Genomic DNA, 15,643 nt, shown 5'->3' on the forward strand with positions numbered 1-15,643 from the left:
TTGCGGGGAATTGTAGTGCGCTCCGTCGGCGTAGTAGAACCCTCGCACACGTAATTATAGCATGTGAAAATGAACTCGTTTAACATTAGCTCAAATCTCACACTAAAAAAAGTCTAGAAAACGCCTTCGTTTAGCAATAACCAACTCTAATAAGCATAGTGGCAAATACCGAAAACAGTTTTTTCGTTAGTGATGCACAACAAAAATACTCGTGTTCGTTCCTTAACGTTTAACCCAGGGTGGTAGTTTTAGTGGATATTGGATAATCACCCATTTCCCATAAAATAGAAGCGCCGTACTGTTATATCAAAACATGTGACAAATTCAGCAGAAGCCATTTGTAGAGCGTTTAAATTTTTTTCCTCGGTTTTTCGTGGATTTGTTTGTTATATCTGCTGTGCGCCTTATCCCAATTATTGAGAGTGCTCCCGCCGTACTCCACATTTTTTAATTACGTTACCATCAAGTGCATTAAAGCGCAATATAATAATCCTTCTCCGCTAGGTAGATTGTGTCGGTTCACAGTGGATCCAGAAATGCCTGCTCTGGTTATAATCATAAATAATTCCGTGCATTAGAGCTGATGCCGGTGTAGAGTCGCTACAGAGAAACGATCGCGAAAGAGCGCGTAAATTCAGATGATTAGTATGGAACCGCGCTTTATTGCCGTCGTCTGTGGCATTTTCGCAGTATGGAGTATCACCGCGACATTGGTAATATAACGTATCAGCCGAGTGATTACCAGCGTTATATTTGCTAAATCTGCGCTTATTAAAAGATGTTGACACGTTCTGGCAACTGTTTTGTAACTATAGCTAGTGTACCATTATTTATGTTTTTGTATTGCAATTGTATTTACACATCTGCTGCAGGTTGTTGGTCAAACACGCCCACAGATACCCGGCGTCTGGGACGCCATAAATCAACTGCGTGGTAAACCGGCGTTATCCGTGGAGGACATTCAGGAGTTGTTTTACACTGTCCAACCCGGCATTGATTTTCCTGTGTACAGCGATATACCGGACACCGGTTTTTCCTGTAGTTCCGTTCATCAAGCGGGGTTTTATGCTGACGTTGCGACACACTGTCAGGTTATTCGTCGCTGTGATTTGGACAATATCTTATACAGTTACCTTTGTCCAAATATGTCGGTAAGAAAAAAAAAGCGACAGGAGGGTACTCAAAATGCACTACAATATCATTCTGGCAATACCGATAAAATCGCCTTGAGTGCAACTGTGCAATCCAGTAATTGTGTGATATCGTTTCCAGATTTTTAACCAAATTACCCTGACCTGCGATTGGTGGTTCAATGTTAATTGCGAGAAATCCAAGGAATTTTATGACTATTCCAATTCCCGACTGTATCAAAGCGACACCGTTCCACTGCTGGACAATCAAGATGATTATCGGTCTCAGGTCGCCATGCCTCTGATCATCACAAAAAGCGTATCCAAGGCTGCACCTCAGTATGGATTTTCCATTGGGATCAGGTCGGCTGCGAGTGCGAGTTCGGATTCCCACTCACCGTACACTGATGGGAACGCCGATGGGTCACCGAAGAAGAAGAGAGTTCGACGTCTTCGAAAACGAAATTAATAAACTAATGATATGTTTTAGTCTCTTAAATACTGGCTGCCAGCTTCTCTGTTGCAGTACTACCTGCCTGTGTGGAACAACAGTGTAATTTGCGAATGCCCAAATTGCCTGAGCACTATGAAGCCGTGACAGTTTACCGTCCAGCATGGTTTTGTAACAAAACTTATCAGAATGTTGCTCATCGCCAAAAGGGACGTAAAATACGGCAAAATATAGTTTTTCGGTAGTTCATTTTAATGTTCATTCATGACATATTTTCAAATGACTTTTCTACGACCTCTAAATAATGCAGTATGCGGTATGAATATATAACAAAAAATCAAAAATGCAATAAGCGCAACTTACATACACATTTAAAACTCTGTACTAAATTACTGCAGTTGCCTATCATTTTCGTGATGACGCATATGAGTCTATGGATCCATGCCGTTGGAATAGCCTGTTGACGTACTCGTAAGCAGTAGTGCTAGTTTTCTGGATGACGGTGCTGCTTCGTAAGCAACGCTTACTTTCCCGGATGGCGGCGCGGCTTCGTCAGTACATCGATTCCGCCCGTAAATTGCTTAAGCTCACTGTACAGGTCAGCTGGTTGCTCACTCGCGTAAAATGGACATCAGCACATGGCTAAAGCCGCAAAACCGGTTTTGCGGCTTTAGCCATGCGCACCTGATCGAGTGAGCGGAGACACAGAACAGAGAGAGCGGCTGTTGCTGGTGAGCAATGTGCTGGCCCGTAAAGCGAGCTTGAGCAATTTACGGGCGAAATCGATGTAGTGACGTTCATTAATTTATTGTGAATCTGAAAATATAGTTAATTATGTTACTTAGAAATTTCTAAGTAATGGGCAAAATAATGGCAGGCTCCGATTTACATTCATAGCAGCGCTATTGCTTCCGGCGCGACGCTGAACATTGAGTGCGTAGTGCGTACAATACTGCGTCGTGTAAGGTCACGAATAACTGATGCGGCTTAATGTACTCGTCAGCTTTGCATAAAACGAGCAGTTACGCCTAGTTATCCGTAACTGAATGCTATATATCCGTAACTGGAGTCAATAATCCGTAACTAAATTACATTCTAACTATGCTTAGGCTGACTGACACCTCCGTCATGTCGGGAATTACAGGGCATCTGATTCTTCGTTTTGGTCGCAGAGTGGCTGAGTGGTAGGCCGGGTGGCGGACTCCCTGCAAGTATGATACATGCAGCGGCGTTAACGTTGCTGTAATAAATCGCCTGCGGTGACGCCAGAGCAGTAGTGTGTGACTGTGTATCTTATTAGTTTTCGCCGCGGCCAGAATGAAGTGATTGTAAGTAATGCTTACTGGACGTAATGCGTTTGTAGTACTAGTTGACCATCATTCCGTATATTCATTATACGATCGTCTGGCAAGGTGCCGGAAATGAACGCTCAACTGAAATTATTAATTCCACGAAATTGCGGTACTCGCCTGCAGCAATGTGCAAAACTCATAGAAAAAAGCTGCGCTATTTCTCTTTTAGGGTTACACAACGAAAAAATAAACAAACGAAAACACGGTAAAATAGCTGCACTGTTTCTCTTGAGGGTTATGTCAGAGGCGCACGACTGCGCCTGGTGCGTACAGTCCACACAGGACGTACTTGCACCCATTGCTTGCCGTTATCGCCTCTCTCGCTTGTACGTACGTGTGCTGCTGCACTGTACTCATCCGCTGAAGCGGATATACGCAGCGCATACGCTGAGCCACACTTGCTCTCTCGTCCCTCTCTCGCAGTATGACTCAGCGTTCATACGCTCGCGTTGGATAGAGTCCAGTCTGCGCATCATCACACAGCTGATGGCACACAGCACGTGCTTGCCGCCAGTTGCTTCTTTCACGCCATCAGACGCTCAAGAACCCACTTAGCATCCACTTGCTATTTAGCCATCAGTGCTTTTGTTCTTGCTTTCCTGCTATTACGCAGCATTGTTCCCCCTTTATCTGTACAATAAAGCTCACTCGTGATCTCCTCGTGCTTGTTTGTTACATGGTAGCAGCTTCTTATGGTTTTCGATCTTACGGGATCTCTGAGGAGACGGTGAAGGCTTCATTCACGGAGAACTCGTCTGGGACCCTTTTCAGTCACTGTCAGATAGATTGCTGAAGCAATCTCTGCGTTGACTGTCGATCACACAGATCGCATCGTTTTACAGCTGAGGAAAAACGAGGATCACTGAAGTGATTCTTGCCCAGCTGGTGAGCACAGTTTCTTCGTCTCTTCCACATTGAAGAGCACACTCCCGAACGCACGGACTTTTTCATTCCCAACTGACGGATCAGACTCGAACGAGAGTCTGCAGCGCGATAAGATTAATCCAATAATACGGAGACCTTCGGTTTGAACACCGACCCGCAACTTTACTCGCGGATTTCTACACGGAAACGACCGATTTCCGACCTCGGACGGAGGAAATCGAGCGGAACCGACACCGACACCGACACCGGTAAAGTATCGGTTCTAGGTCGATTTTAGCCGCAACTAGGTCGGCTTTTCATTTTCTAGCGGTAGAAAACTATTTCTAGCCGTAAATTTAAACTTTTTAACGGATAAAAAGTAATTTCTGACGGAGAAACCGACTCGGAATTTTGCTTTTGGTCGAGAACCGACCTGCTAGGTCAACGAACCTGTCTAGACAGTTAGACAAAGGCTAACCGGCAACAGGTCGGAAATTCTCTTCTTTTCAATTTCTAACGGTGTTTCGACCACCAGAAAATTTTCTTAATTAATAAAACTAATTCCTAACGGTTAAAAACTCGAAAATCCGACTAGATAAACTTTCTAGCCGACTAAAAATAATTTATTTTTCTGACGGGAAATAGCGCGAAAATTCTCGAACTTCCTTGTGACGTCATAACGACCGCTTATCAGTACTTAAGAAGCAGCCAATCAGCGTGCAGGGGAAAGTTCCCATAGCTTAACATAGGCGTGAATCATCATTTTTTTTAAACTTTTGCACGCGGCTCGTATTCTGTTACGTAGGCAGAAGTGCAAGACCACTTAACCTGTTACGTCACACTGGTCAGCACAGTAACATAGGACGTACTACACCGTACTACTATTACGCACTGTACTGTACCATTGTACTGTATATTAATACCCTGTGTACTGAGTCACTAACAGACACAACAACAACAACAACAACATCTTACCGGACGTTCCTGACACAAAGAAGTTCCTGAACCAAAAAGACGTTCCTGATCTCACCGAACAACCCTCACACAGAGGATTGTTCGACTTGCTTTTTACTGATAAAACCTTTTAAGGCTCCATCAGAGCCGACCTGCTTCGACAACAATGTCGAACCCGCGAGAGGACGAGTACGCCAGGAAGTTTAATACCGACTATTCTCGGCGTGCCAACACGACCGGAAAGTACTCACTTCGGTACGCCGGTCAGGATAAAAGTCAGCCATCCTCAACCGACTCGACTAAGTCGGCGAAAGCAAGGGAGAAACGCAACGAACGGATCCTCCTTGCCGACTCGAATCCAACTTCGGATGACAGTTTCGAGGACGCCAGGGATAAAACATTCCTGGATACCCAAGCTGACGTAGCAGCCCCGTCCCACCCGACCGGGGGGGATGCGGAACAGCTACAGGCAGAGACCACATTGTCTCATGCCGATCAACCGTTGAGCTCACACAGAGCTCATGACTCGGTAACGGCTACGCAAGCCACCGAGTTCGGACGGAAATCACCCAACTCCAAGGGCGAGCAACCGAAGTCGACCTCGTCCAGTACAGGTCGAAAATCGGAGATCGGCTTCGGTTGTCCGACTTCGGACATTGAGGAAGTCGGACACCATTAGCCGACCCCCGAAGCCGCTCAACAACAGCTGACCATGGAGGTCGACCAACGGAAGGTCGACCTACCACCAACAAAAGAGGTCGAACAACCGACCCCGACCGGAACAGAAAAGCCGACAACAGAAATCGGCCACGTCCAACCGACCACACAGGCCGGAAGGACTTCGCCGACCTCGAAGGTCGGTCAACAGATGCCGACCACAGAGGTCGGAGAAAAGGAAGTCGGCAACAAGCAACCGACCAGCCTGGAACGGCAACCAACCGACACAAAGTCGGATGCGGCCGTCCAATTGACGAAACTATCGACTGGAACGGAAGATTCCGAGGTACCGCTTCATATAACAATAAATGTCAATAATCACTGTTACTCATTGAATTAACTGGTGTAAGAAATAACAGTAATTATGTATAAATTGATGTACCTCATTAATTTAGGTAATAGTTCAGCTCCTGTCTAATACTCCCGGAAATACTGTACTGCGTCTCGCATGCGTAGATTATAACCGGCATGTCTACGAACAAAAAATCAGAGCAGGTTTTTTTAATTTTTGCTGTTATCAGTTTTGCCAAATGCTTTTCGGTCATTTCGAAGATTTACGGATTTAGCCACTGAACTACGTTTGTTTGCTGTAGATAATGGAAACGCAGAAAAGCGATTAGCATGCTAGGTATTGATTTTTGTGTTGAGCCGGCTTATAGTAGAAAATATTTTAAAAATTTACAAAAAATATTATTTCGTTAGAGATTATTTTTTAATTGAAAAAATTATAATCTCTACACTATAAACTTGTCAGCACGGATCGCTGGCATATCTAAAGCTGTGTTCTCGGGGCACTGAACATTCGGGACTGTTCGGTGACAGTGCATTGAGTTAATTTGAGCCACTGGACTACGTTGTCGGTTTTACGGAAAAAGAGATGAACGCAGCGTGATTGCGCTGCATAATGTTGTATAAATGGGACGTGTGATTGATTGCAGACGAAATTCTTACCATTAAGCAACGATTCACTGATTGTGACGGCATCGCGGGATGGTGGAGTGTGCCTGGCGGAATTGTCGATGGCCGGCGGACGACCGAAAATCCGGCATTTATGCCGACATCACGGCGCCTGCCATAAGGTTGGTTAATATGCCGATAAATTAATTCATTCCTTTTTCCGATTTCCTCCTGAAGATCCTCTTAAAATACGAAAATTAAATTATTTCAATCAGACTATTTGGTAGATAGTATTTTGTTTCTTTGCTTATTCGCTGAACTGTTTTTTCGTAATTTTTTTAGATTGGATTTTAGTAGATTTCTGTGCCGGATTATTTTGCGCAACATTTTAGTTGTTATTTCGGTAGAATATTTTTATTGGATTTCCACGCATTAATTTCCGTAGATTCTGTGCGCTGTTGCCGGCAGATTTCGGCAAAAAGATTTTAGTAAATGTTTGGAATTTGTTCGGTATATTGCAGTATATTTTGCGGTATTAATTGTTTTCGGTGGAATATTTTCATTAGGTATCCGCAAATGAATTTTCGTATACATATTTTGTGCATGTTTTTGTTAGAAAACATTTTATTTTTTCCCTTTCAAAGATTGATGTGCGAGCCGATGCGCATTATCATATTCTGGCCAGCGGCGAGGACGCCGTGGTCAACTACATCGACGTGCGGGAAGCCAAGGCCCGTAAATGCGTCGTGGTGCGCGATTCCAAGAGCTCCAAAGTGCCGCTGTACTCCATCATGTCCAACCCGCTCAACGCCCACGAATTCGTCGTGTCCGGCTACGGGAAATACGTTCGGTAGGGTTTCCAATGTTTTTCGCAATAAAATCAAACAAGCACGAATTAATTAAGTTCACTAAGTAAATTTTGTAATTCTATGGCTGAAGTTCTTTCAATATTCAAACGCTGAATTTGTCAAAAATTAATTCATAATTGTGCTGTTACTGCAGCGCGTATGATATGCGGAAACTGGACACGGATCCGTCCAAATGCCAGCCGCTACTCAGCCTGTGCCCGCCGCTGCTGCAGCCCAAAAGCAACGCAGTCAGCGTCTCTTCGGCGGTCTACAACTACAACGGATCCGGTGCGTTGGGGATTTTTTCAGTTTTTCATCATCTGGTATAAAATTCCGTTGCATGAGGGACAAAGTATTTTTGATACATATAGACAGGTTCCGAAGCAATATAAATCGTATGTTAAATTCATCTTTTTAAAATATTTTTGTCCCATTTATCAGCGATTTTTGATAAATGCACCAAATAATTATATGAGTAACTTGACCGTCTACTACTGTAAAATTAATTAAATGTTTATTAATTAATAATTATTGTTGAAAATTAAGTTGGATATTGCTGAAACGTTTGCGACGATACATAGAGCCGTTGTGATAAAGAAAAGAATGTTGGAAAAAAATTAATTCTGAATATTAATCTGCTGGTTCGGTGATTATTTTGCAGAAATCCTGGCCACCTACAACGACTTCCACATTTTCCTGTTTAAGAACTGCGCGGACGAAACGGTAGCCGCGGTGGACCTGCAGCACTACGAGGGCCACCGCAACAACCAGACCGTCAAGGGCGTCAACTTCTACGGCGCCAAGAGCGAGTACGTCGTCAGCGGCAGCGACTGCGGCCGCGTCTTCTTCTGGGACAAGGTGACGGCGCGGATCATCCACTGTTTGATGGCCGATGAGATCGGCGCGGTAAGCCATCGCCAGGGTTTCTTGTCCGGGCTTTTCTCTTGTTGGCTTCGGGGTTTTCTCTGGCGTCTTCCGGTTCATTAGTGATTATTCATCTTTTATAGAGCGTATTTTTCCTAGTACATACTGACAGAAATCTATGTAAATTAAAAAACAATTTACTTTGAATATATATGTATTAAAACTTGTTAATTCTTTATTTTTTTAATTTCAGTTTCTACAGTTTCATTTTGATATTTTTATAAAAGCGGTGTAATTAAAAATTTAATTTTTATTTAATTACGGTACATAGTATTAGTTTGTTATATTACAGTATTAATTTGTTATGTTGTAATTAGTGTTAATTTGTGGTATAATTAATTATTAAATTAATCATTTCGATTTGTGTGTATTTTATTCCGTGAGTGACGTCGGCAGTTATGCCGATTTTGGTACTCGTAGTGCTTTTTACTTTTGGAGCGAAAGCCGTGCTAATACAATTATGGTGTACGCGTAGTGTAGTGGCTGCACTGCATAATCTCTCCGCGTTTATATCTACAACGATGCTTACATGCAGTTTGTACGTAAAGAAAAATGAGTTGTTTTTATTAAAATTTCTTAAATTTCCACATGATGCTTCCTTCTGTGGGACATAATTTAAAATAGAAATTATCCTGAGGAAAACAAACTGAAAATTGCGTGCTCTGTATGACAGAATTCTATAATCACGAATACAGCGGAAGTGCGTGATTCTGGTATTTTTCTTGTCTGATCGACAACTCCGCTGATGTGGTTGTTTTATTAGCATCCTTCATTTTAAATCCGAATGGTCGTACGATTTAAGAATAAGTGCACTTTGAAAATATAGTAAGGCAAACAACAATACCAGCAAAAATTCGGTTGTTTTTGGTGTTTCCTTTATTATTCCGATGTTTGTGCAGGTGAACGTTCTGGAGCCGCATCCCCGGGATCCGAGCATACGGCCAAGATTTGGGCGCCCCTCAACGATGGGCCGGCGAATTTGGAGGAGCTCATTCCGGTAAATCGGAATTAATTACAATTGTAAATGAATTACAAGCCGAATTTTAATAAGCATTTTGTAACACAGATAATTGATAAGAACAGCAACGAGCGGAAACGCGATGCCCGTGAAATGGGCAATCATTCGGCCCGCGAAGAGCGCTTCTTCATGATGCTGATGAACCATATTGCCCGCCGCGCCAACCGGGCCAACCGTTTGTGAAAAATGTGAAAATGATCGCTGATGTGAAAATCGATCGCTGATGATCGCTGTTTGTGAAAAATCATAGAAAATTGTAAATCCTTATTTTGTTGTCGGGAAGGGGATCTGCTGTACTGTACAGATGCGGAGGCGGGAATTTATTTACTGACTATAATTGCGTTGAGGGCCGGATTGTGAAGGCGTTGTAGAATTTACTGATGTACGAATTCCCCGAAATGTGTATAATAATTTTCAGAGAGAAAATAAATGGAAGGTGTAAAAAAATAAACAGAGAGTAGAAATAAGTTTTAAAAAAATAGAATTTGTATGGAAGTACACAAATGTATGCAATAGACAAATTATCCGAAAATTGGTAAATACGTACATTAAGGAAAAATATACTCTGTAATCTGTATATACGAAAATGTGCATAAAAATTGAATCGGCGGCAAATCATGACGAAGCGTGGCATACAAACTATACGATTTACGCCGACATATTTTACGTGAAATTTAATGATGTTTATGAATCGTTCCCGAAAATTGTCGATGCTTTGCCGCTTGTCACGGTTTATTTCGTCGCCGTTGAATTAATCAGTGAAGAATGATGGCGACTGCCACCTTCATCGCGGGATTCCTTTAGCTGGAGGATGAATGTCCCATAGGAAAACAGAATGCCAACCATCTACAAACACGTTGAAAATTATTGAATCAGCGATTAAAAAAATATTAACAAATTATTTAGACTAACAAAATAGATATTGGCAGACATTTTTACGAAACCATTATTAAAATCAATCATTTTTATCAACGATAAAAATTCATAACAAATCTTTTACTTGTCGATGTCATAAATTATTTTGGTTAATGACAGAAAATATATCTTGATTAACTCATCTAATTGTAACGATACACATACTACGAAAGTGTAACGTTTCAACTAATGATAAAAAATTTTATAAAAGTATTTCTGCGAAAAAGACGGTTGCTGACCGTCGCAATGAATGAGCGATCCACCACAATAATTCCCGCGATAGAGAAGCCGGTCGGTTTTGCTGTGACACGGTGGAGAGCGGCCAGCAGTTTGGTGCATTTGTTACCGTCGGTCTCCGCGTTGATCGTGTCTTGCAGTTCATCCGAAATGTCAGCCTATAATTTTTTTATATTCTTACTTAATTTAAAATAAAAATTTAAAATTATATGTACATATACTGTATATAGATAAGTGCGAGTATTTTAAATACGTTTATAATTTAAGTTCTAGTTTTTTAAATTTTATACACACCCTATTAATAACATTTATATGGAAAGACAGTTTTATATGTTTCGGATGAGTGATTCACAAAAAACCGCATCCGATACACAGGTTTGCATGTCGGTTCATGCAAATCGCTTTCAGCGCTGACTGATAACGCCTGGATAGTTATAATTTTATCTCGTTCAGCATGAATATTGTCGTGATTCGGCAAATTTCATTCGAAAAATACTAAAATAATTTTAGCTAGCAAATTCACCTTAAGCTTCTACAGCTTCCCATAAACTTACAAGATTAATTAATCTTGTTGAAGATGTACGAGCATCATTTGCACGAGTTAATGTGTATACGTAGAAGCTAAGTCAATTGCGATACTTCGACCCTATTACTAAAAAAATTTGTATTACACCCTGAAAGATTGGGCATTCTTGTTTTTTATGCGTAGTAATCCGTAATTGATTACGGAATGTGCGCTTAACACTGTAATTATGCATAAGCGCAAATCACCTTATTTTTTTCCCTGCATGCTAGCCAGAAGCTTAGCCAAAGATGTAATTATAATATATTTTATTGCATTCCAAAAAACTCCCGGTAGTAATGGTAGCGCCAAATTAAGTATTACTTAAATTAATCTCCTTCAGACTCAGAGAGAGAGAGAGAGAGACAGAGTGCGCACAATAACAGCGATATCGCTAGCTGATTTATTTTTGTAGCAGCTAAATTATTAAAATTTACAGAGTATACTTACTTTGTAAATTGTAACAAGGCACTGTAAGTAATAATTATTACGTAATAAGGCACTGTAAGTGTGACAGTCGGCAGATGAAATTTTTCATTAGCGCCGCGAAATGCTAATCGATAACGTTAATTACTGAACATTGTACTACTTTGTACTTCTTATAATTATGCATCCATTGAAACGGTCCGCTTTTGTATGCAGTACTTCAAACTAACACAATCAATCCAACAGAAATGCCTGATTATCTGATAGTTTGCCGGTGGTAAAGCTAAATTCATCTATATTCATCTACACAATAAACCTCTCTATAATATAACAACATATACATTGTTCATATTATACATAAAGATAAAAGAACACCGCGCAAGTTGTAATTCATTTATTTTATTATTTAGGCATGTTTCTACTTGTACTGTATATTCATTAATCGTTATGGTCAATCAACAGAAGACATTCAACGGTTCATAGCTGAAAACGCAATGTCATAGCAAAGGGCACGTACGCGTACATCACTGATGTCAAAAAAAGTCTCTTATCAGGATTCACACAGAGTGACATCCCAACGGCTGCGTGTATCATACAGTTCCATTGCGGGTGCAGCACTTGTTAGTTGTTAGTGAATGCGCTCGACAAAACTTGATGTTTCAGTCGAGCGCAATCTTCGTACCGCGCTGCACCAACACGGAAATTCTTGATTTCCCTTTGTTTTCCAATGCTACTAATTATCCGGCAGGCGGCAAGGAATTTAACTGATGGTATTTATTGGGATGCATGTAAACTGACAGCATCCGTGTCTATCCTTGACTCTTTCAGGCAAAAAATTATTTACACCGCCTGGCCAGTGCAGCAGTACGTATCTTATTACAAATTAATACCTATTTCTTTGTTTTGGGAAGTAGCAATTGCGAATCGTTGTACTAAAAACTGCGCACAATGTACCGGTATTCTCTAACTGCATGACAATCGAACTGGATGCTCAGTGCTATCAAACGAAATTGGTGTGGATGGTTGGGTGACATATAGAAACTGGTAGTTGTCCACCGAGGAGGAAAAATGCATTTTTCAGAAAAGATATGCAAAGCGGGATTACTGACATGTTCGTTGCCAACTTGCCGGTATAATTTCGAAAACTTTTCCATACACTCATCCCCAACAACTACTGAATCTAAACCGTCAGTAAATTCATGTTGATTAAATACGAAAAATGGCTACGTACACAAAACGGTCTTCAAATAACTAATTAGTATTCCAATACAAAGTACAGAAATTTAGGAGACAGACGCAAAGAGTTTCAAGAGAAAAAAGCAGTATTTTTACCTAGATATTTTTGCCGGGTTACGACAGAATAATTCCAGGACAAATTTTGTCTTTTTCAAGACAAAAAAACACTGATTTAAGGGTGATTGTGATCCATACGTTTTCCATCTGAGTAAACGTCTAAATCAATGTACCGATATTACTATGATTCATATGTTGCTTATTGATGGGGACATACATATTAAAAGTGTTTTTATGTACACATACATAAAGTGTACGTATATAGTCTATATACTGCATTAAATATACAATAATACATACTACGGTGTACATATACAAATACACATACTACTGTGTCCGCATATTATATATTTACTGATATACACATACATAAAGTGTTTTAAATTTAAGATTTATGAGCTTAAAAAATTAAGCTGGACAAACGACGCTAACGATAAGTTAGTTCACCTTATTTAAATTAACTTTTCATGAAATTTAAATTACCTGTTCGTGCACGTAAATCATAGCAAGCGTAATGGTCAGCAAAACGATCAGCAGGACAATTCCGCTCTGGATCTGCACACCGGCCGATAAATACACCGTGGACCGAGATCCAGCCACACTGTTGATGATCCACACGATCCACAAGGTCGCTTGCAGATAGAACAGCAGGAAAAACACACCCAGGTGCTCGGAGAAGCGCTTAATACAACGGCACAATGCGGTATGGTCCTGTACTATGGTATCCACCAGTACGGTGTCCGTCTCACCGCGGAGACGTTGCTTGATCCGCTGACACAACCGGCCAGAAACCAGGCACACCAGAAAACACATCCCGATGATGCATACACCGCAGCGATGCGCATCACGTTGAGGATGGCGAAGGTGTGGTTGAGGAGAGTGGAGGTGCGGAAGACCATGACCCCGTAGTGTGCCGCCCAGAAATCCGCTTCGATGGTGGCCGCTCGGCGCAGGGACAACCGAAACCAGGCAGCGGATTGGTACCTGGAAGAAAATTAACCGTTTTTCCTCTTTTATGACGGTTCCTCTCTTTCGCATGCGTTGCGCCGTGAACGACTGAGTGCCGAGTCTTCATAGTTTTTGAAATAAGCTTTTCTCGTTCTCTGTATGACTTAAATGGTTCAAGTGTTGTTTGGGCAATATTAAACCTCGGTTTAAAATTTCAGGAAAGTGTTTGGGAATGCTCGAAACTGAAAGCTTCCTGCATATTGACGAATGTGGTACCATGTACCGGGTCACCTGTTTAAAAACCGGTTATTTCCAAAAAGTAGAAACTTTGTTCAAATGCATACTGCGCAAACCAGCGTTTCTCGGTTCCAAATCCAGTACTATAGTTTATGCTTACTGGAAGTGTTCCTGTTGCACACTGTTCGTCGAGTATAATTTCTGAACCGCGAACCGACTGCTTGATTTCCTCTTTTACGCCCTACACTGTGAGGTACAATACTTTATGAATTATCATATGTGCGGCTGCAGCATGTGCAGCATGTGCGCTAAACTCTGCAGCATGTGCTGCACGGAAACCGATGAACCGCCGTAAAAATAAAGAGGAAAACCGTTACTTTCTTCGACGTACAGTAATGTCGTTAACGCTGTCAGCAGAACGGTAGACAGGATGACCAGGAAACCGGTCTCGTGCGGTGTAAAGTAAGCCTCTTCATAGCGGCGTATCCGCTGAATGCACCCTCATACCCCTCCATTGCGCCGCGATGGATACCGCCCCGACAAAAACAACGACATCCGCCAGTTTCGAGCACATGTTCTCGATGAAACTATCCAGCGTCCCGGTTAGATCGTGGAGGAACAGTGGCACCACCACCAGGAAGAGGTACACGCAGCGGAGTGCGGTGAAGATCACGATCCACAGATACGCAAGGACCGTAAAGGATGTGGATGCGCTGTGTATTGTAAATAAAGGACAGATTCCGCAGGTTTTCAGCATTAATTCACATAATTTCATCCAGCCATCCAGGATCGTCGTTACTGGTTTGTGTGGCGCGGTTGTGGCGGTAGGATGGATACGGCGGCTAAAGCGTTTTTGTAGGGTAGTCATCGCGAAGCGCATGGTTCGTATACCGTTTTGGCGTTTTGTATCTGGTTTCGAGAGATGCTAGCAATACGGTTTATGGAACGGAATCGCGTACAGGCTTAGCGAACAATCCCGCAACACCGCTCTACCCGGGTAGCTGTTTATATCAATACAATGATAAAGACTTACAAGGACCGTTGGGAGAGAGTCGGAGTGACTCCGACTCTCTATCAAATATCAAATATTTGCGTTCAGTGTCGCATAAATGGCTTTTCCCCTTTGCTCAAGAAGCATAAGCTTTGTAATTTACATACTGTTGTGGGAATTAAAGGAACCAATGCCTGCACCAAAGGTGTTAGTTGATATCATGTGAATACATCGAAGTTACAGCGCTGTGTCTTCCCTACGCTCTGTCTCTCACTGGCGTGCGCAGCCTAGTGTGAGCCGGTCAGCTCGGTTATAAATATTGTTTATAATTTTCATGTTTTATGTTTGTTTCACAACTGCATTAATACTATTGTACATAATTCAAAGAAGTGTTACCCAGGATAACAGGTTGGGTATAACACGAAAGTGCCGAAGTTTGAGAAGTGCAGCTTAACGCGGGAAAAAGATATAGCGTTTCAAAATTTTTAAAATCATTTTTAAAATCTATAAAAATTTTTTTCGAGAAGCTGTAATGGGCACTTTTTGGGAAAAGCCTTTTTATGCAATCGATCCGCTTAGGGGGTGAAAAAACTTCGAAGCGTTCGAATGCAGTTCAACGATACTCGTTTTGTTTACAGGCTGCTGTTTACGCGAAGGGTGACGGTATTGTGCTGATCACGACGCACCGTTCGGCAGCAAAATTATCCTGCTGTTAGAAAATAGGCACGATAGCGTTTTAACTACGTACAGTAGAATGTTACAGCCTTTAAAGTGAGTTGGTCCATAATTGCCTAACCCTCGCGTTAAGTTCACCGCTATTAATAATTGTAAGTGCAGTATTTACTGTACTGTGTCTGTTTGCTCGATATTTCCGATTTT

General features: G+C 41.7%; 3 protein-coding genes across 3 annotated transcripts; 2 read left to right on the forward strand and 1 right to left on the reverse strand.

Moving 5' to 3' along the window:
• Positions 1-174: 174 nt before the first annotated feature.
• Positions 175-1,771, forward strand: LOC129602839 (uncharacterized). The gene is made up of 3 exons (XM_055502002.1): positions 175-713; positions 873-1,151; positions 1,273-1,771. Exons 1-3 carry the CDS (start codon positions 639-641, stop codon positions 1,597-1,599), a joined length of 681 nt encoding a protein of 226 aa, XP_055357977.1. The 5' UTR covers positions 175-638; the 3' UTR covers positions 1,600-1,771.
• Positions 1,772-3,473: 1,702 nt separating this feature from the next.
• On the forward strand, positions 3,474-9,588 carry LOC129601769 (DDB1- and CUL4-associated factor 8-like). The gene is made up of 8 exons (XM_055500654.1): positions 3,474-3,612; positions 5,366-5,754; positions 6,407-6,547; positions 7,010-7,215; positions 7,368-7,501; positions 7,875-8,119; positions 9,037-9,134; positions 9,204-9,588. The coding sequence occupies exons 2-8, from the start codon at positions 5,464-5,466 to the stop codon at positions 9,205-9,207; spliced, it is 1,119 nt and encodes a 372-aa protein (XP_055356629.1). The 5' UTR covers positions 3,474-3,612; positions 5,366-5,463; the 3' UTR covers positions 9,208-9,588.
• LOC129601778 (uncharacterized) lies at positions 9,354-14,728 on the reverse strand. The gene is made up of 4 exons (XM_055500666.1): positions 14,165-14,728; positions 13,072-13,572; positions 10,310-10,465; positions 9,354-10,001 (listed from the first exon to the last, which is right to left on the reverse strand). The coding sequence occupies exons 2-4, from the start codon at positions 13,399-13,401 to the stop codon at positions 9,888-9,890; spliced, it is 600 nt and encodes a 199-aa protein (XP_055356641.1). The 5' UTR covers positions 13,402-13,572; positions 14,165-14,728; the 3' UTR covers positions 9,354-9,887.
• Positions 14,729-15,643: the final 915 nt, after the last annotated feature.

Source organism: Paramacrobiotus metropolitanus, unplaced genomic scaffold, assembly GCF_019649055.1.
Source record: "Paramacrobiotus metropolitanus isolate TYO unplaced genomic scaffold, Prichtersi_v1.0 Parri_scaffold0000004, whole genome shotgun sequence".
Taxonomy (NCBI): domain Eukaryota; kingdom Metazoa; phylum Tardigrada; class Eutardigrada; order Parachela; family Macrobiotidae; genus Paramacrobiotus; species Paramacrobiotus metropolitanus.